Source organism: Diabrotica virgifera, chromosome 5 (genome assembly GCF_917563875.1).
Source record: "Diabrotica virgifera virgifera chromosome 5, PGI_DIABVI_V3a".
NCBI classification, from domain to species: Eukaryota; Metazoa; Arthropoda; class Insecta; order Coleoptera; family Chrysomelidae; genus Diabrotica; species Diabrotica virgifera.
In genome coordinates, this window is record NC_065447.1 from 123350631 (window position 1) to 123374598 (window position 23968).

At 32.6% G+C, this 23968-nt stretch overlaps 1 protein-coding gene across 3 annotated transcripts in view; it reads left to right on the top strand.

Annotated features, from left to right (window-relative positions):
- The window catches only part of LOC126884366 (histone-lysine N-methyltransferase SMYD3), a 435662-nt gene extending 422002 nt beyond the window's left edge, over nt 1-13660 (top strand). For all 3 annotated transcript variants that reach the window (XM_050650298.1, XM_050650296.1, XM_050650297.1), the window contains one exon: nt 13389-13660. In XM_050650298.1, coding sequence (XP_050506255.1) covers nt 13389-13593 — 205 coding nt within the window. In that variant the 3' untranslated portion in view covers nt 13594-13660. The remainder of the gene's footprint in view (nt 1-13388) is intronic.
- The last annotated feature ends 10308 nt before the right edge of the window (nt 13661-23968 follow it).

Genomic DNA, 23968 nt, shown 5'->3' on the forward strand with positions numbered 1-23968 from the left:
TCACCACTCATTCTTATCATGTGTCCAGCCCATTTTAACTTCTTTTCTTCAACTTTTTCGTTGAGCGATTTTACCTGTAATTCATGTCTTATATCTTCGTTTCTTCTTTTGTCTAATCTTCTTGCTCCCACCACTTTTCTTAAGTATCTCATTTCTGTAGCTTGTAATCTTTTTCTTTGTCTGTCATTAAGTACCCAGTTTTCTGCCCCATATATTGTAATTGGCATATATACAGTTTTATATACTGTCATTTTGGTTTTCCTCGATATTTCTTTTTTGTTTAGGAAATTTTTATACAGTGAATAATAAGTTCTCGTAGCCAATTTTATTCTGTTTCCAATTTCATCTTCTTGTGTACCTTTGTTGTTTAACATTATTCCCAAATACTTAAAGAGGTCTACTTGCTCGATTTTTTGCCCTTCGATTTCAATATTTACAGTTGCTTCTTTGTTGGCTATTGTCATTACTTTAGTTTTCTCCATATTTATTATTAAGTTGTAGTTTTTTAGTTCTTCAGCCCAGATTCTAATGTTATCTGCGAGAGCCTTTTCAGTTCTTGCAACTAATACAATGTCATCAGCAAATGCACAGGCTTCAATTTTTATTTGTTGCAAATTTCTATACCCTATAGCGCATTTTTTAGTTTTTTTCCAACACTTTTTAATAACTTCATCCATAACGGAAATAAATAACAGTGGGCTCAACACTCCACCTTGTCTAACCCCGTCGTTATTAGAAAATTCGCCGGAGATTAAGTTACTTGTCCTGACCTGGTTTTTTGTGTTGACATACAAACTCTTTATTACACTTACAAGTTCTTCATCTACTTCCTTGTTTTTCAGGCTTTGCCATATTCCTTCTCTATTGACCATGTCAAACGCCTTTTTCATATCTAAAAACGCCAGGTACAGTGTATCGTTTTTTAACAGTGTTTTTTCAGTAATTTGCTGTAGTATGAATATATGATCTTGTACGCTGTGTGATGGTCTAAATCCACTTTGTATATCCGCCAGTCGAGGCTCAACTATTTCTCGTAATTTCTTTTCTAGGATAATTTCGTAGATTTTCAACGCTGAGCAGAGAAGTGATATACCCCTATAATTACTGCACTCTTTCGTGTCTCCCTTTTTGTGTATAGGCAGTATTATTGAAATGTTCCAATCCTCTGGGATTTTTTTGTTTGTCCACGCTAAATTTAGTAGGTCATGTAATTCTTGTTTACCCTGTTGTCCAAGATATTTCAATAATTCAGCATCTATTCCGTCGATCCCTGCTGCTTTACCAACTTTTAGTTTTTCTAGTGCATCTTCAACTTCTTCCATCTTTATTTTAGTTTCATAAACGTCTTCTTGCCCTCTTTCAGGTGTTTCGTCTGTTATCTGTGTGCGATTCTCTGCTGTTGTATTTTCATTGTTTAAAAGTTCCTTGAAATATTCTCTCCACCTTTCTATAATGGGCTCATCCTCAGTTATTATATTTCCGTTTCTATCTTTTATCTGCTGTAGTTTAATTTCCGTTTTACTTCTCATATTCTTTAATACTCTATAAAATAATTTTGTATTTTGGGTACTATTTTCTTCCATAGTTCTTCCAAATTCTTCCCAGGCGTTCTGCTTTTCTTGTTTTATCCTTACTTTAACTTGGTTGCGCTGTTCCTTGTATTTATCGTATGCCTCTTGATTTCTTTTTTGTATGTACATTTTCCATAGCCTTTTCTTTTCTCTGACTTCTTTTTTAATATCGTTGTTCCACCAGCTTGTCTGCTTTTTATGATTATTTCTACTGGTATACCCGCAAACTTGCCCTGCTGTTTCTAATAGTATTGCCTTAAATCTGATCCACTTTTCTTCCACATTTCTACTTTGTCTTCTCTTTTCAATCCTTGCAAACTGTTTTTCTGTTTTTTCTATATACTCATTTCTTGTTTGCAAGTTTCTCAGCTTATAGGTTCTTATTCGTCCGCTATAGTTTTTGTTTTGTATCTGTTTTCGGTCCTCGACTTTGTTGTTATTCTTGAATACTCCTTCTAGTAGATAATGGTCACTACCTATATCATAGCTTCTTTTCACTCTGACATCTTTAACTTTACTCCTTTTTTCTCGAGGAACAATTATGAAGTCTATTATTGATTTTTCATTTCGCTGGGGCATTGCTCTTGTTATCTTGTGTATTTCCTTGTGTTCAAAGAAAGTGTTGGCTATAACTAAATCATTATCTATACAAAACTCTAGCAATCTTTTCCCGTTTTTATTAATTGTGTGTTCTCCGTGCCTACCTATAGCTCCTTGCCATTTCATGTTTTCGTTTCCCACTCTAGCATTGAAGTCTCCCAATATTATGAGTGTTCCCTCATAATCTTCTACTGTCTGCTGTAGTTGTTCCCAAAATTGATTTTTGTCGTTTGCTTTGTCACTTTCTCCAGGTGCGTATATTACAATCAAAGTTATAATATCGCTTTTACTACAATTCATTGATACTTTCAATAGTCTCTCATTGATGAACTCCCAATTTCTTATACCTTTTACTTTATCTTTGGGTATCAAACAGGCTACTCCTGCTCTGGCCCATTCAGTTTCCTTTACACCACTGTATATTAATAGATTTCCATCTCCTATTATTTGTGTCCCAGCTCCCTTTTTTTTTGTCTCAGTGATGGCTATTGCAGCATAGTTTGTGTTGCTAAGGGTTTCTACTAATTCTAACTCTTTTCCACTTATTCCTCTAACATTCCATGTCGCTGTTCTCCATACCTCTCCTTTCTTATCTATAACTTTCAGTTCCATTTCTTTTTCCGTTTTCATTGCCGAATTTGTCATCGTTTTGTCCGCCTCTGCTTTTATTAGTTTTTTGGATTAGCTCTGTTGCTCTCTTTTTCAATTGTGCCAGTTTCCATATTCCATTTCCATATTTCATCATTTATAATGATCTTCTGGTATTTAACTTTTACAACATTACCTTTTTGCCTCTGTTCATTTGCATATTCTCTTAGTTGTTTTTGAATCTTTCTTTCTTGGATCGTATAGTCATCATCAATAAAAAGTTTTCTTCCTTTAATATGTCTTAACTTGTTCTTATTTTTCATTATGTCTGCTTTATCACCATATGTACTCAATTCTAACTTGCACATTCTCTTATTCAGTTTCGTTATCTCTTTTATCTCACACTTTGTTCCAAGAAAAGTTTGCAACTGATTCTCTATATCTTCTTTTAGCTCTATAGTATCTCCTGCAGTTTCAAATCCGGTGATAATAATGTTATTTCGACGTTCTTTCTTTTCCATAGCTTCAAGTTTATATTCTAGCACCCTGATTTTAGTTTTCATTACTTCATTTTCTCTTCTAATCTCTTTTACTTCTTCCAAACTCTGCTTCCATTCACTTGTTAAATCTTTGACAATTTTTATTAATTCTTTACGCTCAGTTCTCATTTCTTTCATTTCATTTGCTATCTCTCTCATTCAGTTTGTTACTTCTTTAACCATCTCGCTCATTTCATCCATTCCGTATTCCTCTGATACGCCTATGGAATGTGTAATCTGTGTTGCCTATCTGCTAGCGCCAACGATCATCTACAATTCAACCTTGCGGATAGATAAATCGCTACCAACAGATAAGACGCCACGTTATTTTGATTTCAGCCTACCTCGAATATTATTAGTCCTATTGTGTCACTAACACTCTCAGCACTTTGTTGTAGTATATTATTTGCTCACAGTTCACTCTTACAATTTCTAATTCTCGATATTTCCGAAATTCGGATGAAATATCAGAGCACTCAAAATTGCGTTGTTTATCAACACAGTGGCGTACCTCTCCTCTCTGTTGATTTTATCAACATAAGCAAAAGGTTTAGAAATTCTGTCACCTCAACAAGAACATATCCAGGCGCCGATGTCTTCTCAGATCATAGTCTGTTAGTTGCAGATATCAACATACGACTCCAAATAATAGGGAACTTGCATAAAATTTTAAATTCGAAAAAAATGTTATAAATCACAACAGAACATAATTTAGAACCTGTATCAAAGATAAAAAAGTTTTGTTTCTCTTTCGTTTGGCCCCTAAAGACGACTAAAAATTCAACTTATACCAGCCACCCCAAAACGCGTCGTGACGTCACAGGGTTGTATGTTTACATTCTACAAAGCAATTGTATATATAATTTTAAATTAGACATTATAAACGTCAGTAAAAAATACAGTTATGTGACGTTAAGTGTTTTTGATCGTTTGAACTATTCATAGAAAATTTGTACTTTTACAAAATGGTTTTATTTTCAATAGTAAACCTTCTTTCCTTTTCTTCAAAAACTGTATCAAACTCCAGTCTCATCAAACTGGTATATATTATTACAACGATATACGATAAATGTCATTAGAATATAAATATTTTTCCTTTATTCTCCGACGACGAGCTGACCAAATACCCAAGTAGGTGGAGGCCAATAAACTAAAGAAGGAGAAGAGGAATATATCTAAATATAAAGCTGTGTCTAGGTACACGCTAACGTGTACGGAAATTAAAAAATTTGAGTGTCAGAGTGTTGGAATTTGTTTAATCGCGTTGAGTTTACACTTTAATTTTAATATTGATTAGTGAAGAGACTTCTTATTTTTTATTTGTTTAGGTTTGTTTTTAAATTAACTATGCAGTGTGTACAATTATTTAGTTATTTTAATGAGTTTAACAACATTTTAAAACAGTATGAAAAAGTTAAGAGACTATAAATTAATATATATATTTTTTTTAGTTATAAGTGAAATAGTATTACCGTCCAAAATTAAAAGAAAATAAAGACCTAAAGCTTTCACAATAATAATTAACTTGCTCTGAAGCTATTTCCTTGTGGCATTTTTGTAATCAACTATTCTAAATGGGAACTAAGGCACAATTTAACTAAAAAAATGATTTTATTAACGTTTCGACGTCTAAATCGGACGTCGTTGTCAAAATACAAAATATTATTAAATTAAACAAAAATGTTGTTGCTTAGTAAAAAATTTTTTCTAATAATTTATTTAATCTGACTAGTTTTTGTATTTTGACAATGACATCCGATTTGGACGTCGAAACGTTAATAAAATCATTTTTTAAGAACTTACGTATAAAAATTATTTTAACCATATTTTGTACGTGTTATGTCAAATAAATACATATATTTCTTTTGCTAACCTAAATATATACTTTTATATATACATTGATTTATTACAATTAAGTTTGAAACATCTGAATAGTTCTGCTTCCCTTCCCTTAACAAATATTTTTCTATCAAACAAACACTAAACATATCAAAATAGCTTGTACCAAAATATACAGTCACTGCGCACGCTAAATAATGACGTCACTGGCTTGATGAAGTTTAATTCGCGTGTACCTAACTTTTTTATTTGCGTACACGTTAGCGTGTACCTAGACACAGCGAAATATAACCATAATAATAACTAATGTAAAACTATGTGACGTCACGGGTCGTTTGAACTATTTTATACCGCAGAAGACTTTAAATATGTATTTCTAAGGTATTAGGAGTTTTTTAAGCGTGAAATTTTGGAAATCTCATTTTTAAACAAAACTGAACATTATTATGTAATGAAAAAAAATGTGCAAGTTCCCTATTCATAAGAAAATAAGACCCAAGATAGATAAAAAACTACTGAAAGAAAATAACATCCAGGAAAAAGTAAAAACAGAGATTAATAAGAATTTTGCGAAAATAGTTGAAGACGCTCCTAGTGGCGTAGAAGAACAATGGAACGAAATGAAGACATCTATCAACACACTTTCGCATGAATATCTTAAATCAAAAAGAGAAAAGAAGCAAGAATGGATGACAGATAAAATATTGCAGATGATGGAAGAGCGAAGGAAATTAAAAGGTAGAAATGACAGTGAATACAAAAAGTTGCATAAGAGTATACTAAGAGAAATAAAAGGGGCAAAAGAAGCATGGCTGATGGAGAAATGTACAGAAATTGAAACACTGCAACGCAAACATGACGATTTCCATATGCACAAAAAGATTAAAGAAGTACAGAACATCAGAAAACAACGCAATATAGGCATAGTCGTAGACGTCGAAGGTCAAATTTTGACTGCAATTGAAGATAAATTAAGAAGATGGAAAGATTATATGCAAGAATTATTCGAAGATGCTGCACGAAGTCCGTATGAAATAGACAATCCCTACGGCCCAGAAATAACAAACGAAGAAGTAACTATGGCCATTAAGCGGATTAAAGATGGGAAATCACCAGGACCTGATGAGGTGCATGGTGAAATTTTAAAGCTATTAGAGGCACAACAAAATACAGCTCTTACGAAGTTATTTAACAACATATACTAGACTGGTTATTTACCAAACGACTGGCTACTATCAATATTCATTCCACTTCCCAAAAAAGCCAACGCTAGAAAATGTGAAGAACATAGATTAATTAGTTTGATGAGCCATGTACTTAAAGTACTCCTTACTATCATTCACTCGCGCATATACACCAAATTAGAAGAACAGCTGAGTGAAGTTCAATTTGGATTCAGATCAGGACTCGGAACGAGGGAAGCACTTTTCAGCTTGCAAGTTCTAATACATAGAGCCAAGGATGTCAATTGCGATGTGTATGCATGTTTCATAGATTTCGAGAAGGCATTTGATAAAGTCCCACATGGAAAACTAATCGATATCCTGAAAACATCAGGACTCGATGGTAAGGATATAAGACTCGTTTCAAACTTATATCTCCAACAAAAAGCAACAGTTCGATTCGAAAATGAACTGTCCGAAATCTTCACGGTCGAAAAAGGAGTCAGACAGGGTTGCATACTGTCACCAACATTATTTAACATATACTCTGAAAACATCTTTAGAGAGGCCTTGGACGAATCAGAAGATGGTATTGCAGTAAATGGACAACTTATAAATAATATTAGATATGCAGACGATACAGTATTGCTGGCACATAGTGCGCAGGGGCTCCAAAGGATCATGGATAATGTTGTAGAAGCATGTAACAAATACGGCCTAAAACTAAACTGTAAGAAGACAAAAATAATGATCATTAGTAAAAAGACCAACATAAACGCCCAAATTACAGTAAGCAATACACCCCTAGAGAGAGTACAGAAAATATGCTACCTGGGCTGCAACATTAAGGATACTTGGGATCATAGCTACGAAATAAAAACTCGTATTGAAAAAGCCAGAAGCTCTTTTAACAGTCTTAAGAAAATTCTCTGCAACTTGTCTTTAAGTATCAATATACGCATCAGAATTCTTAGATGTTACGTCTTTAGTGTCCTCCTATACGGAGTTGAAAGCTGGAGCCTGACAGAAGATGCCATAAAACGGTTAGAGGCGTTTGAAATGTGGTGCTACCGACGTACGTTGAGGGTCTCATATATACACCACACAACTAATATAACTATTCTCCAGAGGCTAAGAAAAGACAAATAAATAATTAACACCGTAAAGAACAGAAAATTGGCTTACTTCGGCCACATTATGCGTAATGAAAAATACCGACTGCTACAGTTGATTCTACAAGGCAAGATTGAGGGCAGGAGAGACCCTGGACGTAGACGTATATCCTGGCTGGCCAATCTTAGGAAGTGGACTGGTCTAACGTCAACTGATCTATTTCGAGCTGCCGTAAATAGAATAAGATGGGTCAATGTGGTCGCCAACATCTCCAGAAGATAGGCCCTTTTAGAAGAAATTCTTGAAGAGCTTCATCTTTCTTTTGTCGTCGGTTTTTAAGCCGCGCCTGATAGACATACTCCAAATGTTCGTGCCCGTAGCGCATGTTTAGTCTCTTCATTAGCTGTTCAAAATTATTCGTCTTCTCTACTGTTATGGTCTCAAGTACGTCTAAAGCCTCTCCTCGAAGAGCAATAACCAGGTTTACAGCTTTGTCTTTTTCAGACCATCCGTTCGCTCTTGCACCTGCTTCGAACTGTTTCACATAACTGTTCCAGGAAGACTTTCCGTCGAAAGTTGGAATTTTGACTCGAGCAGAACTTACACTGCCTTCAGTTATCGGCCGTGGCTCCAATTTGTATTTGGGCTCATCGTCTTCTATCTTCTTTTCCATCTCCTTGATCTTTACTTCAGAAGCAGAGACTTGGTTTTGTAGCAACGATACTAGTCCATAAAGTTTGGTCACACAGCAGGAAACTTTCAAAATTAATGAAACCAAAGCAGCATGCTTGTCCTCGAACAAATAGGCTTCTGGATCATGACCATCTTCTTTTAGGGCGTCCTTCAGATGTTTGACTAAATCAGCCTTTTTTTCCAGTAGAGTTCTTTCTGTAGTGTCTTTCTTCCAATTCAAGCCTCAGATCTGCAGTTGTTAGCTTACACAAGGAAGACATGACCACAGACTTTATTTAATACGATTGATATGTATTTATTATAATCCCCTAAGCAGCAAAAAAAATCAATGCAACACGAATTTTACTTCTGACACCATTTGTTAGGTTATTACTGTACTGATTTATTTATTTACGAACTGTTACGCGAATTGACTTTTAATTATTATTAAATAAATAAAAGACTTACTTGAAATTGTTTAATTTATAACACTTACAATTTAACACTTAATTTTACAACAATATCTAATTTATTTTACACTGTGTAATTTATTTACAAATATTATTTATCTACTTTAAAAACATATACATTTCAATAACCCGAACGCGACGTTACAATAATTCGCGCGATGGTAAAATATTAACTGAATACGTCTCACGCAAAACGTGAATTTATATTGTTTTCTCAGAATTCTCGATCTTCTGGGGTACTGGCGAATTCTCGAGACAGTGATCTCACTCCTTGTTGACGGCTCAGCGGGGCAGGCCGGACTCAGTTTGAAATGCGTTACAGTACATTAGAGCATGTGATTTTCGATTGCCCAAACTTCCAGATGCTGAATCAACAGTTATACAAGAATCTACAAACAGTAGGAGTTACTCTCCCCACCAATTTAAATTCCATTCTATGTACACGTAATATAAATTTCTATATAATTGTTTATAGCCACTTAAAAAATATGAAAAATGATATTTAAAAACAAAATACAAAAAAATATAATTAACTATTTTGATTGGGAAATAAGCCACAAAAAAATATAAGAAAAAAAAATAAAAAAACAATAAAAAATAACAAAAAAAACGAGAAATAAATATTAAAAATAAATAAAAAAAACACAAACAAAAAAATCACAAAGAAGGCCTAAACCTCCGAGGTGTTCAATTGGGTTTAAGTCTTAGCGCTGTAAAAAAATAATATTTTAATATCCACTAGTGGTTTAGTATGAGTATTCAGTAGTAGTCTTTAATATTAGTATGTATTATTAATGTAACGTATGTAATATATGTATTTATTAAAATATAATGTATCACAGTTAAAATTAGGAAATTGTGTCTATGAAAAAGATAATTAAAAAAAATTTGAGCTGGCCAGTTGGTTCAAACCAAGGTCATACATCGAAACACACACACAATAAATCTCTAACACTCTCAACAGTCTATATCGTTTTATAGTAAGTTCCAAAAAACGAAAGGTCAAGAAAAACGAAAGCGTCAGCCGCCATCTTAATTTTTAAGGATAACCGTTTTTCCTTAATATCTCGGCCATTTTCAACTTTTCGAGAAAAAGTGTGAGGACTGAAATTGTGAAATTGCGATTTTCTATCATTTCTTTTTTACAAATTTTTTCGTGCGGTCGATATTTTCCGAGTGAACGGGGAAAATAGTGACAGCATAATTATTGAATTATCTCGTTTATTGTTATAGTCTAAGAGCTAGTGAACCCTCCGACTAACGGTCGTTCTGTAAGGCTAGAAATTTGTCTAGTGATAATTCATAACACACCAAGGCTAAAAACCATGACCTGGCAGGCATCAGCCGTGCACGTGTATCTACCAGGTGAATCGAAAAGTGCAAATTTAGGGGGTAAAATAAACTTCCTCCTGTAAAGTTTAAATTTAAGTATGTGTTTGAGTAAGTCATTTAGAAGAAATGTGTACAATGACAGGCGATTCTGAAGAGCATAAGACATTCTGAAGAGCCAGGCGAGGGGAAAGATTAGGGGCTTTTCCTAAAATTATTTTTTTTTGCATCGAACAAAGTTTTTTTAGGTTTTTTAAATCGTTCCAAACAGAAAAGGTCTTTAGTGACTTTTCTCTTAGGTTAATAGTTTTTGTTATATAAGCGATTAAATTTTGAAAATTGCGAAATCGGCCATTTTTAACCCTAAATCGAACATTTAACTAAAAATTTCAATGTTGCCAAGGTAGGTAGATATTCTTTAAACATTGATTGATGAAATCCCGAAGAGTTTTTTGCAATACAATATCGAAAACCCCTTTGTTTTTTAATTGCTAATCAAGCGGGCGCGACACTGTAGTATAAATGAGAACGTTTGAGTTTGCACAAATTCATTATTCATATTCAGGTCGATTTTTATTTTTAAATTAGGACTTTTTGGCAGATATATAATACTAGTGACGTCATCCATCTGGGCGTGATGACGTAATCGATGATTTTTTAAATGAGAGTAGGGGTTGTGTGATAGCTCATTTGAAAGGTTATTTAATTCTCTATTCAGTATTATAAACATTAACATAATTATTTATACAGGGTGTACAAAAATTTTTTTTCTATTTGTCAAATTTAATCAAAATTAATTTAATAAAAAATTTTTTTTTGTACACCCTGTATAAATAATTATGTTAATGTTTATATTACTGAATAGAGAATTAAATAGCCTTTCAAATGAGCTATCACACAACCCCTACTCTCATTTAAAAAAATCATCGATTACGTCATCACGCTCAGATGGATGACGTCACTAGTATTATATATATACCAAAAATTCCTAATTTAAAAATAAAAATCGACCTATCTGGAAATTTCTCTTCAAATTTGCCCATTCTCGAGATAATGAATTTATGCCAACTCAAACGTCCTCACTTATACTACAGTGCGCGCCCGCTTGATTAGCAATTAAAAAACAAAGGCGTTTCCGATATTGTATTGCAACAAATTCTTTGGGATTTTATCAATCAATGTTTAAAGAATATCTACCTACCTTGGCAACATTGAAATTTTTAATTAAATGTCCGATTTAGGGTTAAAATGGCCGATTTCGCAATTTTCAAAATTTTTAATCTCCTATATAACAAAAACTATTAACCTAAGAGAAAAATCACTAAAGACCTTTTTTGTTTGGAATGATTCAAAAAACCTAAAAAAATACCTATACAAAAATGGAGAGAACTGAATTTTAAAAAATTTTGATTTCTTTCATTTTTTGCTAAAATCAATATTTAAGGTAGTAGGTACGTATGCGCTAAAGACGCGCGAGTGTAAGACCTGGTTAATGTTATAGCAATACATAGTTTAATAAAGATATCTTACACTTTCTTTTTGTAGCAAATACACTTTAAATACTTCCTGACTGAGTGATGTTAACTTTTGTTTAGTGTTGAATTGTTTAATTTCTTATGTTTGGTCCTAATTTTGTATTATATATTATGTATTATGTCTTTGTAATTTTTCTGTTGGGCCTATCTTTACTATTTGTCAATATTTACCATTTTCGAGGATGATCGCCGATATTTTGTATTACTGAAATTTCATTATACAGGGTGTAACAAAAATGCAGGTCATAAATTAAATCACATATTCTGGGAGCACAAAATAGTTCGATTGAACCCAACTTACCTTAGTACAAATATGCACATAAAACAAGTTATAGCCCTTTCGAGTTGCAAAATTAAAATCGATTTTTTCCAATATATCGAAAACTATTATAGATTTTTTATTGAAAATGGACCTTTAGCATTACTATGGCAGGAATATCTTAAAAAAATTATAGTGAAATTTGTGAACCCCATAAAAATTTTAGAGATATAATATACTCCATTTATTTAATAATACAAGGCAAGGTAGACGGAAGAAGAGGGTCAGGTCGAAGAAGAACGCCATGGCTTAAAAACCTGAGAGAATGGTTTAACAGATCCTCTGCATCCCTTTTCCGACCTGCCGTCAAAAAAATTACTATAGCCAATTTGATAACCAACGCTCGATAATCGAGCACGGCACATGAAGAAGAAAATAAAAATTTTATGGGGGTTTTGTTCCCTTAAACCCCCCAAACTTTTGTGTACCTTCTATTTAAATTATTATTGTGGTACCATTCGTTAAACATAATGTTTTTAAAACTTTTTTTTACCTCTTAGTACTTTTTCGATAAGCCACTGTTTATCGAGATAATTTGAATATTTGTCGAATTCACCACATATTTGTATATGGTTAAGTACGATTATAGAGACCTGTTATAATGTGATTATTTATTTATAATTTAAATTTTTAGGTATATTTTGAAACATATTAAAAATAAGCCACATCTCGATAAAAAATTACTATCGAAAAAATACTGAGGCAAAAAAGTTTTATAAACACTGTGTTTAACTAATGGTACGACAATAATAGTTTAATTGGAACGTACACAAACATTTGGAGGGTTTAAAGGAACAAAACCCCCATACAATTTTCATGTAAACATAGTAAAAAGAAGGCGCATCTCGATAATAACTGGCTTATCGAAAAAATACTAAGAGGCAAAAAGTTTTAAAAACATTTAGACCAGGGCTGATCTGTGAAAAAACACCTATTTTTGGATGTGAGAGGTGGCATTCGGATTTTTGCAGATAAAGTTAGGTGACAACTTAAATAATAATAATTGACTTATGCTCCTTCTCAAATATGCCCGGAACATTAATAAAAAAATTAAAATATTTAAAAATTTCGAAAAACATCGATTTTTTTCTACTTTTGCTTAGTTATGTTATTTAGGTATGTGATATCCACGTTGCACCGCTCATTTTAAAAATTAATTACTCAGTGATTTGACAACTGATTTTGAAAAACTTTATATCGCTGGATAGGTGAATGACATTTCTTTCAATTTACAAAAAAATATACTGGGTGTTCCATTAAAAAAGTCAACAACGTTTTTTTCCACAAATCCGCCATTTTTTTTTCGTATTTGAAAGTGATATAAAAAATTCAATACATTGTACAGACAAAACTTTTACTAAAATAAAACATTTCAGCGAAAACCGCATTTTTCTATCTTAAGCCGTTTAGAAGTTATAGGCAGTTAAAATGGGGGAAAATATAAGTGGACACCCGGTATTAAAAAAAATCGATTTTAATTTTGTAACTTCAAAGGGCTGCAACTTTTTTATGTGCACATTTGTACTAAGGTAAGTTAGGTTCAATCGAACTATTTTTGGTCCCAGAATATGTGATTTAATTTATGACCTGCATTTTTGTTACACCCTGTATAATTTATACTGCTTTTAATTGAATTTTATTTTATTTTAGTGAGTATTATGGCAATGTTCATCCAATGGTAGGCTTACTGCATTTAAAACTTGCAAAACTATTGTTGCATCAAGATTGTTCAGAAGATGCTTTGGACCATTTGAAAAAGGCAAAAGACATTTTAAAAATCACACATGGAATGTCTAGTTCTATATTTAAAGAACATATCTTACCTCTTTATCAGGATATCATGTTGGAAAATTAATTTTGAAATAATTTATTTTGTACTTAAATGTAGCTGCGAATGTTTTAATTAAATTATACGAATATTACTGAATTGTTTTTATTACTAGAAAACTCATCGGGCTGATGGAAATAATACACTCACCGGCACAATTAACTAGCCCTATCAGGGAACACAAAATTTTACGAAAACCTCCAAAAAAATAAAGGAAGGATGAAAATTTGGGAATAGGTAGTTGAAATTGTCTATTATTATAAGAAAAAGTTTACAATTCTACATCCCCTCCATTTTACAAAAATTGGGAAATACGGAGTGAAAAATATTTTCTCTTCTCGGGGGTGAAAAAATATACATAATATATATATATATATATATATATATATATATATATATATATATATATATATATATATATATATATATAAAACAAAATATGCACAAGATGGAATGCAACCATAGACACGTGTTTCTGACTTATTAGTCGTCATCAGTATGATATAGCTAATATGATATAGCTTTATATATATATATATATATATATATATATATATATATATATATATATATATGATTGTTAATATGTAATGACTGTTGGAATTGTAATAAAAATTTTTTTTTTTTGGGGAATGCAGTCAATAAATTTTTTTTTTTTTTTAATAATTTTTAATAATTTTTAATAATATTTTTAATAATTTCAATCAATAAATTTTCCCAACCCATCGAATTATTATAGTAGTCCAACGACATTTTTTTGAGTGATGTCGAATTGACATACTATCAAAACTTTTACGTTTACATATTACTTTTAAGAAATTTTCATGTTTTTATATAAGTTGTATAATTATTAATTTGTAACCACGAGCAGTAAGTTAAGTTTTATATTTTGAGTTTTATCTAAATTTAAACATTTTTATTTGTAGATAGTCTTGATAAAGAAAATAAAATTTTCGAAAGCTCGACTAATAAGTTCAAAGTGTTTCACTGAATAGCCCAAAAATTTATTGACTGCATTCCCCAAAAAAAAAAAAATTTATATATATATATATATATATATATATATATATATATATATATATATATTGATACATGTATCCATGTAACTTCCAAAGTAGATACTCGTAATACGTTGTCACTTCATATATACCGTTATGACTTCCGATTTCGGAAGTCACAACGTTTTGCCTAAATTTTTACGAATTTGGCTACTAGATGGTATTAGAAGGCTTATATCAAAAATTTCACTAGAAGTCACATCGTATCTAATATACTCATAAGATCAGATTTTAGTACGACGGTATATCATCAGCGCTAGTGTCGCTCCCGCACGAGAATACACGTGATATACAGAACGCGTAGGGACTTCCGTATACTACACCGCTCGTTGTGACTTCCGTTATTTGGCAACACTGTGTAAACGTTCCCAGACGCCAGACATTTAATTGTTATAAATTTGCGGTCGTAGTATTTTGTGGAGCTGTTATTTAAATATGAGTAATAGCAGATCTGCTTTACTTTCATAGTTAGCGTTAAATTAAATATATTATCTCTATAATTAGTATATTATACATGTACAAAATTCAAAGTGTCCATTAAATAATCTAAATTAATTTTTAAAAACCTTATTAAAAAATAAATTTAGGTAAATATTTTTATTTCACGAAATTGCCGAAAATCGCGTATAGGTATTTTGGACCTAGGCTGAAAAGTCAATGTTAGTGATTGTTACTTCGGAAGTAAGTAAAAGTATAAAAACACACAAAAAAATTGAAACAATGAATCAAAAGTGATAAATAGTTCTAATAAAGTAATAAATTCTAGTAATAATATCAAATACAGTAAACTCTCTCTTAACGGACACCTCCTTTTGCCGGGCACCTCCTCTATATGGACGGTTTTTCAAACAAAAATCATTCGGCGATATATGAACCTGTACCCTTCAACTGACAACTGACACTCAACACCGGACGTTGACAGTAAAAATAATGTGTAAATGCGGATTTTCTTCTTCTTCTTCTTATGCCGTCTTCTAACCAAGGTTGGCGATCACCTTTTTAAACGCTTCTCTGTCTTTTGCAAAGTGAAATATCTGTTCAACACTGAGGTTAGTCCAATCTCTGATATTCCTCAGCCAAGATTTCTTCTTTCTTCCCAAACCTTTTTCCCCTCTACTCTTCTTTGCTTGATGACGTGTAGCAGAGAGTATTTATCGTTACGAAGTATGTGGCCCAGATACGATATTTTTCTTATTTTAATTGTGTTCATAATCTTCCTGCCATATCCAATTCTTCTTAACACTTCTTCGTTTGAGACTTTTGTACTCCAAGGAATTTTCAGAATACGCCTATACAGCCACATCTCGAATGCCTCCAATTTTTTTTACGGATTGTGTTTTTAGAGTCCAAGCTTCTACCCCATATAGTAAGTTGCGACCAAACATAACATTCGACGAACCTCAATCTAATGTCCATACTCAATTTCTTATTTGTAAACATTAACTTGAATTTTATAAATCCTTTTTGAGCTATTTCTATTCTGACCTTTATTTCCTCATCTTGATCTAATTGTGAGTTTATAATTGCTCCTAGGTATTTATACCTCTCGACTCTTTCTATCGGTTTACCTCCAATGTCAGATGTATGTTGTCAACAGGGTTTTTTGAGATCACCATTAATGTGGTTTTATTTATGTTAACAATTGAGTTAACCAAGTGTCCAAAAATCTTGAAAAGATCTTGGATTAGAGATGTACAAGCACAGGTGCAGGATCGTAAATAGAAGAGCTCTTGCTTTAATATCGAAATATCAATATTGTGCCTCAAAAGAAATACTGTAGATGGCAAAGGTACTAAAGAGAAAAATGAGCTGACATATAATTCCACTAAAGCTAAAGATAAATTAAAAAGAACGTATAACTAGGACAATTGTATATTGTAAATGAGAAAAAACAAAATAATAGTGAACAAGAGTACAAAAAATATATAGTTAAATGAAAAAACCTGAAAACTCTACTCTAGCTGAGCTTTAGAAATAAATATAACAATAACTTAACTTACAAACTTACAGATGTTGACTAGTCCGTGACATAAACTTACTAAAATAAAAACGGAAAAAAAAGTTCGTCTTTAAATCCCAAAGGGTGTGGAGAGTGAAGGGTGAGGTTGTCCAATCTGAGAATTTTCACTATAATTCTTGGAGTATCTGGAGTCAGGTGGTAAAATATTGCGTTATCTTGAGAACAAAAACTTGAAGAAACGAAGTATTGCTTCTGATCAGTAAAAAACTATTATTTTACATAAAGTAATATGTAAAACTTGGAGAGAAACAAAGTATTGTTTCTTGTGAGTGCAAACTTTTAGAAACAACGTATGTCTTCAAGAGAAAAAATTCATCTAACTTTTTTATAATTTTCTGACTTTTCTTGTTGAAGTTTTTTGTGACAGTCCAGAGCACGGTGAATTGTTTTCATGTCCTTACACATTGTCACTTATTGCTAATCTTAAACTATACTTACAAATATATTATAATGACAAATTGACATTAAAGAAAATGGAACTTGACGAACTATTTTAAATTATTTCGTATGTTTAAATGAAATTTAAACATACTCCCCACCGCCGAGAAGAGAAGAAGAAAACAAAAAACTAAATGTTAGCAATGTATTTTCAAGACATAACGGCTACTACTATTTAATCGTACCCTGTATCGATAGGGAGACGGGCGATCTTACGAATTGAGCGAGTATAATATTTGTCTCTAGATTTTAATCTAACATTTCGAATTAATCCATCTTTACTAAGAATTAATTCTGTAATGAGAGCGATATTCCATTTAAATGGAGGGGAAAAATCGTCTCTGACTAAAACAACATCCCCAACTTTAAGTGTGTCTGTGAGTTTTTGCCATTTTGGGCGATTTTGAAGTAAATTGAGATAATCAATTGACCATCTCTTCCAGAATAGCTGTTGTATCTGAGAAATTCTTTGATACATCGATAACTTGTTTGTTGGTGAGTCTGTGACGTCTACTTCTGGAGGTGCCATGAGTGGTTTGCCTATAAGAAGGTGACCTGGCGTTAAACAACTAGGGTCAGATGGATCAGATGACAGTTTGGTGATTGGACGAGAATTTAATATGGCCTCAATTTGGCACAAAATTGTATAGAAAGATTCAAAAGTAAGAATCTCTTTACCTATGAGTCGTTTAATATGATATTTTGCAGATTGGATTCCCCGTTCGTGAAGTCCGAACTGTTCTGGGTGCAAAGGGGTACCAAATTTAAAATCTATATAATTACTTGTGCAAAAATTTCTGATTTCATCTGAAACATCTTGTTTAAGAAATAATTCGTATAATTCATGCAACTCGTTCTTGGCTCCGTAAAAGTTTGTGGCGTTGTCTGACCAAATGCATGATGGTGCAGAACGTCGAGCTATGAATCTTTTGAGACATAGTATATAAGCTTCAGCAGTAAGACCAGTCACCAACTCTAAATGAACACATTTGGAAGTGGTACATATGAAAAATACAATATAAACTTTATATACGGGAGCTTTACGAAGGTGAGATGATTTCACATGAAAATATCCTCCATAATCTACCGAAACATACTGGAACGGACGTGTACCAATCACACGATTATAATGCAGATCTGCCATAAGCTGCGTGGAAGGTTTCGTGGAGAATCTGTGACACTTGACACAGTTGTGAATGACCTGTTTGACTTGACGAAGTCCATTCAAAGGCCAGTATTTCAGTCTGAAATGTGAAAGAGTTGATTGAGCACCAATATGCCCTAATGAAATGTGTGTATTTTGAAGCATTAGAGAGACTATATAATTTTTTCCTGGAAGTAAAATGGGATGCTTTTGGTCAAAACAAATATTTGCATTCTCAAGGCGACCGCCTACGCTTAGGGTAGAATCCGACGGGTTATAAAAGGGGTTCAAAGATCTGAAATTTTTATTCGTGAGCGGTTTATTGTTTTTCAGTTCTGAAATTTCCTTAGAGAATGCGTTAAGTTGTAGGTATTGAATAATAGTGAGTGTGGATTTATGGATCTCTTCGACAGACAAGGGTCCAACAATTAGAGCTGTTGACAATCTTCTATTTTTAAGATTAGTTATGAACCGCAATATTTGTGCCAAAACACGTTGCATTCTTATGAATGTTGAATAGCGAGAGAAAATCTGTTCAAGTGTATCATTATCGAGATCCTTGTTTACGATATTAGCTAATGAGGTTTGTGTTGTACGTAATTCAGGTACATTCACTGTGAGAGGAATTAATTTAAAGGAAGAATAATCAATTTCTGGATTTCTTAGAAAATTTGGACCAGTCGTCCACATTTTAAAGAGGTCTGAGTCATTTACTAGATTTTTACATCTTGTGGGAATATCAGCGGGGTTATCCGAAGAGCCAATGTGATGATAAATGAATGTATCATTGATAGATCGTATTTTATTTACCCTGTTCTGAACATAAGGCGTATAAGAGAATTTTTTAGAGAGCGACCATGTGAGAGCTATCAAACTATCTGAGTATATATGAGTACTTGAAATAGTGAATCTATTGTGTAAGATCTGAAGAACGTTTTGTGTCAGAATAACACCTAACAAAATTGCATTTAATTCCAGGCGCGGAATTGTTAATTTTTGTTTTATTGGAGCAATTCTACTTTTTGATGTTATCAAATGAGATGATACTGACTGATCATTATAGAGTATTCTGAGATATATACAAGTGGCGAATATGACATTTGAGCTGTCGCAAAATGTATGCAACTGAAAACTTACAACGTCCTTATCTAAAACTAAGCAACGTGGAAAACTCAGTTGTTGAATTGAACTAAAATTTTCAACTAATTTGTCCCACTCTTTCATTAAAGTAGAGTCGTTTATAGGCTCATCCCATGAGAGAGTTGCAATCCAAAGCTTCTGCAACAATAATTTTGCAGCTGAGAGACATGGTGAGATTAGTCCCAAGGGATCAAAACATCGTGCAATCACACTTAAGATCTTTCTTTTCGTGAGTGGTGGCTCAAAATCCATACACGGGGGAGAGAAAAAAAATGTGTCTTCTTTCGAAGACCATTTAATACCTAATACTTTAGAAGATGAATTTTCCAAATTTAAATTCACTTCAGAGTGTGGATTTAGGTTGTGTCGATTTACAAATTCTATATTGTTAGAATGTATTTTATGCAAAGAGAAATTATGCCTTTGTAACAATGAAGAAAGTTGTGAAAAGAGTATCTCCAGCTCATTTGGTGTGTCTGCGCCGCTGAGAAGGTCGTCGACATAAGTGGAGCATAAAAGAGTTTGTGATGCGAGTGATGCATCTGAGTTGTTTTCTGCAATATGCTTTAAAACACGTGTTGCGATAAAAGGAGAGCAGTTTAATCCAAAAGGGAGTCGAGTCAATTGGTAACATTTTAGAGGATCTCGTTGATTATCACGCCACAGAAAATTGAGCAAATGTCTATCCTTTTCAGAAACACTAATTTGCATGTACATAGCCTTTATGTCGCAGGTTAGTGATTGGCGGAAGGTACGAAATCTAACGAGAATTTGAAACAGATCTGGTTGGCAAACAAAACCTTTGTCTAATACTTTATTTAGAGAAAAATTTGTAGAACTAGAACTATTGGGATCAAATACTACTCGAATACTAGAGGAATTGTCTTTGAGTACTGGAAAGTGTGGAAGAAAATAATTTTCCTTATTTTGAGGAGTTCTAATAGCCAACGGAACTTGTTGAATTTGATTATTTGTTAAATAATCATCAATAATTTTTTTATACCCTTCAAATAGACCAGGATTCGAGTGTAGTTTTTTTTCTAATTGAAAAAATCTACTTTTTGCTACAGAGAGAGAATTACCGACGTTTAAGTCATCGACTATTTCTTTAAAGTTTAGAGACACTTGATATCTACCTGAATCAAGAATTTTTACTGACTCTAAGAAGTTAGTTTCTGCAGGATGAATTGAGCTATTAGAGATGGAAAGTGGGATTTCTTCAGATTCCCAAAAGGATTCAAGCAATTGCGATAAGTTTTCTTCTTCCGAAAAGTCTTTGTTTGCATGACACGTAATTAAGTGATTTTCATACATGTTATGAGAGGGTTTCTTTATTATACACGAATTTGGTATGCGACCACTTACAATAAAACCAAAGGTGGAATCTTGCAATATAGGTAAATTTTTACCGAGATGAATAACCTTATCTAAAAGTATGTCACTGACATATTCTGCGCTTAAAAGTATATCAATTTCTGAAGGAGTGCAAAAGCTACTATCGGCAAGTTTTATTTCGGGAGAGATATTCAGTTCATTTGCGTTAATGCTTACTTGAGGAAGTTTGCATGTGATCTGATCCAAAACCAAACAACGAACATCCAAATATGACTTAGAAGATACCGAATTTATGCGAACTATGGTCTCCTGGTTGAAGTCACTAGACAAACAGCCAATTCCACGAACTTTTACTATGTGTTGTTGTGAAGGAATATTTAAAATTTTTAACAGTGAGCTTCTAATAAAAGATATTTGAGAGGCTGAATCAAGCAATACCTTCACAAATACTTTTTTCCCGTTCGAAGAATTTATGTAAGCTTCTAATGTACCCAATAATATAATAGAATCCCTATTATTGACCTTAGAAGTAGCTAAACTTATTGAATCTTTTTGTTTCGAAGTAGAGGGCCTATTTTGCGATGGAGAATCGGAACGTGGTTGATTACGAATCGGAGCGGCATGTTCGGAGTTACTTGAGAGAGTGACTGATTCTTTTTGTTCTGCAATGTTTACGTTAGGTCTATGAGGTTGAGGATCTTTATTACCCGGTTTATTAGAATCAAAATGTAGAAGAGTGTGATGTTTATGTCCACAATGAAAACAGGTTCTCTTAGAAACGCAATCCTTGATAGAATGTTTACTGCCCAGGCAATTAAAACAAAGTGAATGTTGTTTGGCAAAATTTCTACGAATGTTAATATGCTGAGCTTTAAAATCGTTACATGAATAAATTGAGTGATATTTTCTTTTACAATAACTACAAGAATTGTTAGAGTTAGATTGAGTCGATGAACTGCTTTGTTTATCATCAAAGCTAGTGTGTAGAGAATGCTTTACATGTTTTGGCGAATGAGAGTTTAAGTGTAAGTTTTCCAAATGCTTGGCACGAACATTAATATTTTCTAAGAATTTACTGAAGTCATCCATTTGATCACCTTCTGAGGTAAATTCAAATTGTCTAAGAGTATTAAAGTCTAACTTATTAGAGACCAGATATATCAAAATTAAATTTAACAATTTTTCAGGTGAGAGGTTCAGGTTCAAAAGAGAGTTGTATGCATTTGATACAGAAATGTGTAGATCTCGCAATTGTGAAAATGGGCATTGTTTTGTAAACTTTTACAATCAATGATCTTAGAAAGCAAATTCTTAATAATCAATTTGTTATTTGAGTATCTATTAACTAATGTGGTGAGAGCTAACTGATAGTTAGTTGCAACAAGTGGCAAGTTTTCTATTAGTTTGTATGGTTCGCCCTGTAACAGCGACCGCAAATAGACAAATTTTTCAATAGTTGACAGAGAAGAGTCTGAATCAATTATACTTAAAAAAATTTGATGAAACGTTTGAAAATTGTTAATGTCGCCATTAAAAGAATTTATTTTTAATTCGGGAAGTTTTACTGTTTTATGAGAAATACTAGAGTTGTGACCTACGGATTCGGAACTTAAATTGTGTGATTCATTACTTGAGGGCGATTGAAAATTTCGCAGCTTATCTTGCAAAGTTGAGATTATAGAAAAATATAAATTATCAATAACATCTGAATCTTCTGAGGAATTGTCATAATCTTCCTCAGAGTCCAGGAAATCTTGTGAAGAGGTATACAGAGTGTAGGCCTCCTTTAAATGAACAATTCGTTCCTGTACAGAGTGAATATTTAAATCATCCAAATTCTTTGTCAACCAATTGCTTATTTTGGTAATTTTAATCTTAGCTAAACGCCGTGACTTTAACGATTTTTCAAGCTCCATTTTCCGTTTGTTTTAAATCCAACAATTAAATCTAATATACAATTGTCCCACTATATTCGAAAACCTGGAACGCTAATAAGGGAGTCTAGCAAGAAATCTGTGTTGGGATGAGTTAGAACAAGATTATCGTTATTGTGGTGCTTGGGTGGTGTTGTCAGATGATTTAGGATTTCAGAGGTACTAGAGAAAACGTTTGAGGACGATTTTAGTGGAATTTTTGAACTTTTCACAAAGTGGAAATTTCGGTGTTTGAGCAATAAATTGAAAACAATGATTAGAGCAGAATAGAGCCTCTGATATCCGGCTCGAAGGACCAAACAACTTGTGTTAACAATTGAGTTAACCAAGTGTCCAAAAATCTTGAAAAGATCTTGGATTAGAGATGTACAAGCACAGGTGCAGGATCGTAAATAGAAGAGCTCTTGCTTTAATATCGAAATATCAATATTGTGCCTCAAAAGAAATACTGTAGATGGCAAAGGTACTAAAGAGAAAAATGAGCTGACATATAATTCCACTAAAGCTAAAGATAAATTAAAAAGAACGTATAACTAGGACAATTGTATATTGTAAATGAGAAAAAACAAAATAATAGTGAACAAGAGTACAAAAAATGTATAGTTAAATGAAAAAACCTGAAAACCCTACTCTAGCTGAGCTTTAGAAATAAATATAACAATAACTTAACTTACAAACTTACAGATGTTGACTAGTCCGTGACATAAACTTACTAAAATAAAAACGGAAAAAAAAGTTCGTCTTTAAATCCCAAAGGGTGTGGAGAGTGAAGGGTGAGGTTGTCCAATCTGAGAATTTTCACTATAATTCTTGGAGTATCTGGAGTCAGGTGGTAAAATATTGCGTTATCTTGAGAACAAAAACTTGAAGAAACGAAGTATTGCTTCTGATCAGTAAAAAACTATTATTTTACATAAAGTAATATGTAAAACTTGGAGAGAAACAAAGTATTGTTTCTTGTGAGTGCAAACTTTTAGAAACAACGTATGTCTTCAAGAGAAAAAATTCATCTAACTTTTTTATAATTTTCTGACTTTTCTTGTTGAAGTTTTTTGTGACAGTCCAGAGCACGGTGAATTGTTTTCATGTCCTTACACATTGTCACTTATTGCTAATCTTAAACTATACTTACAAATATATTATAATGACAAATTGACATTAAAGAAAATGGAACTTGACGAACTATTTTAAATTATTTCGTATGTTTAAATGAAATTTAAACAATTTATATTCATTGTTAGTCCCATCTTTTTGCTTTCTCTGTTAATGATATCTAGAGAATTTGTAAATCGTCTATATTCTCTGCCATGATTGCGGTATCGTCTGCAAATTT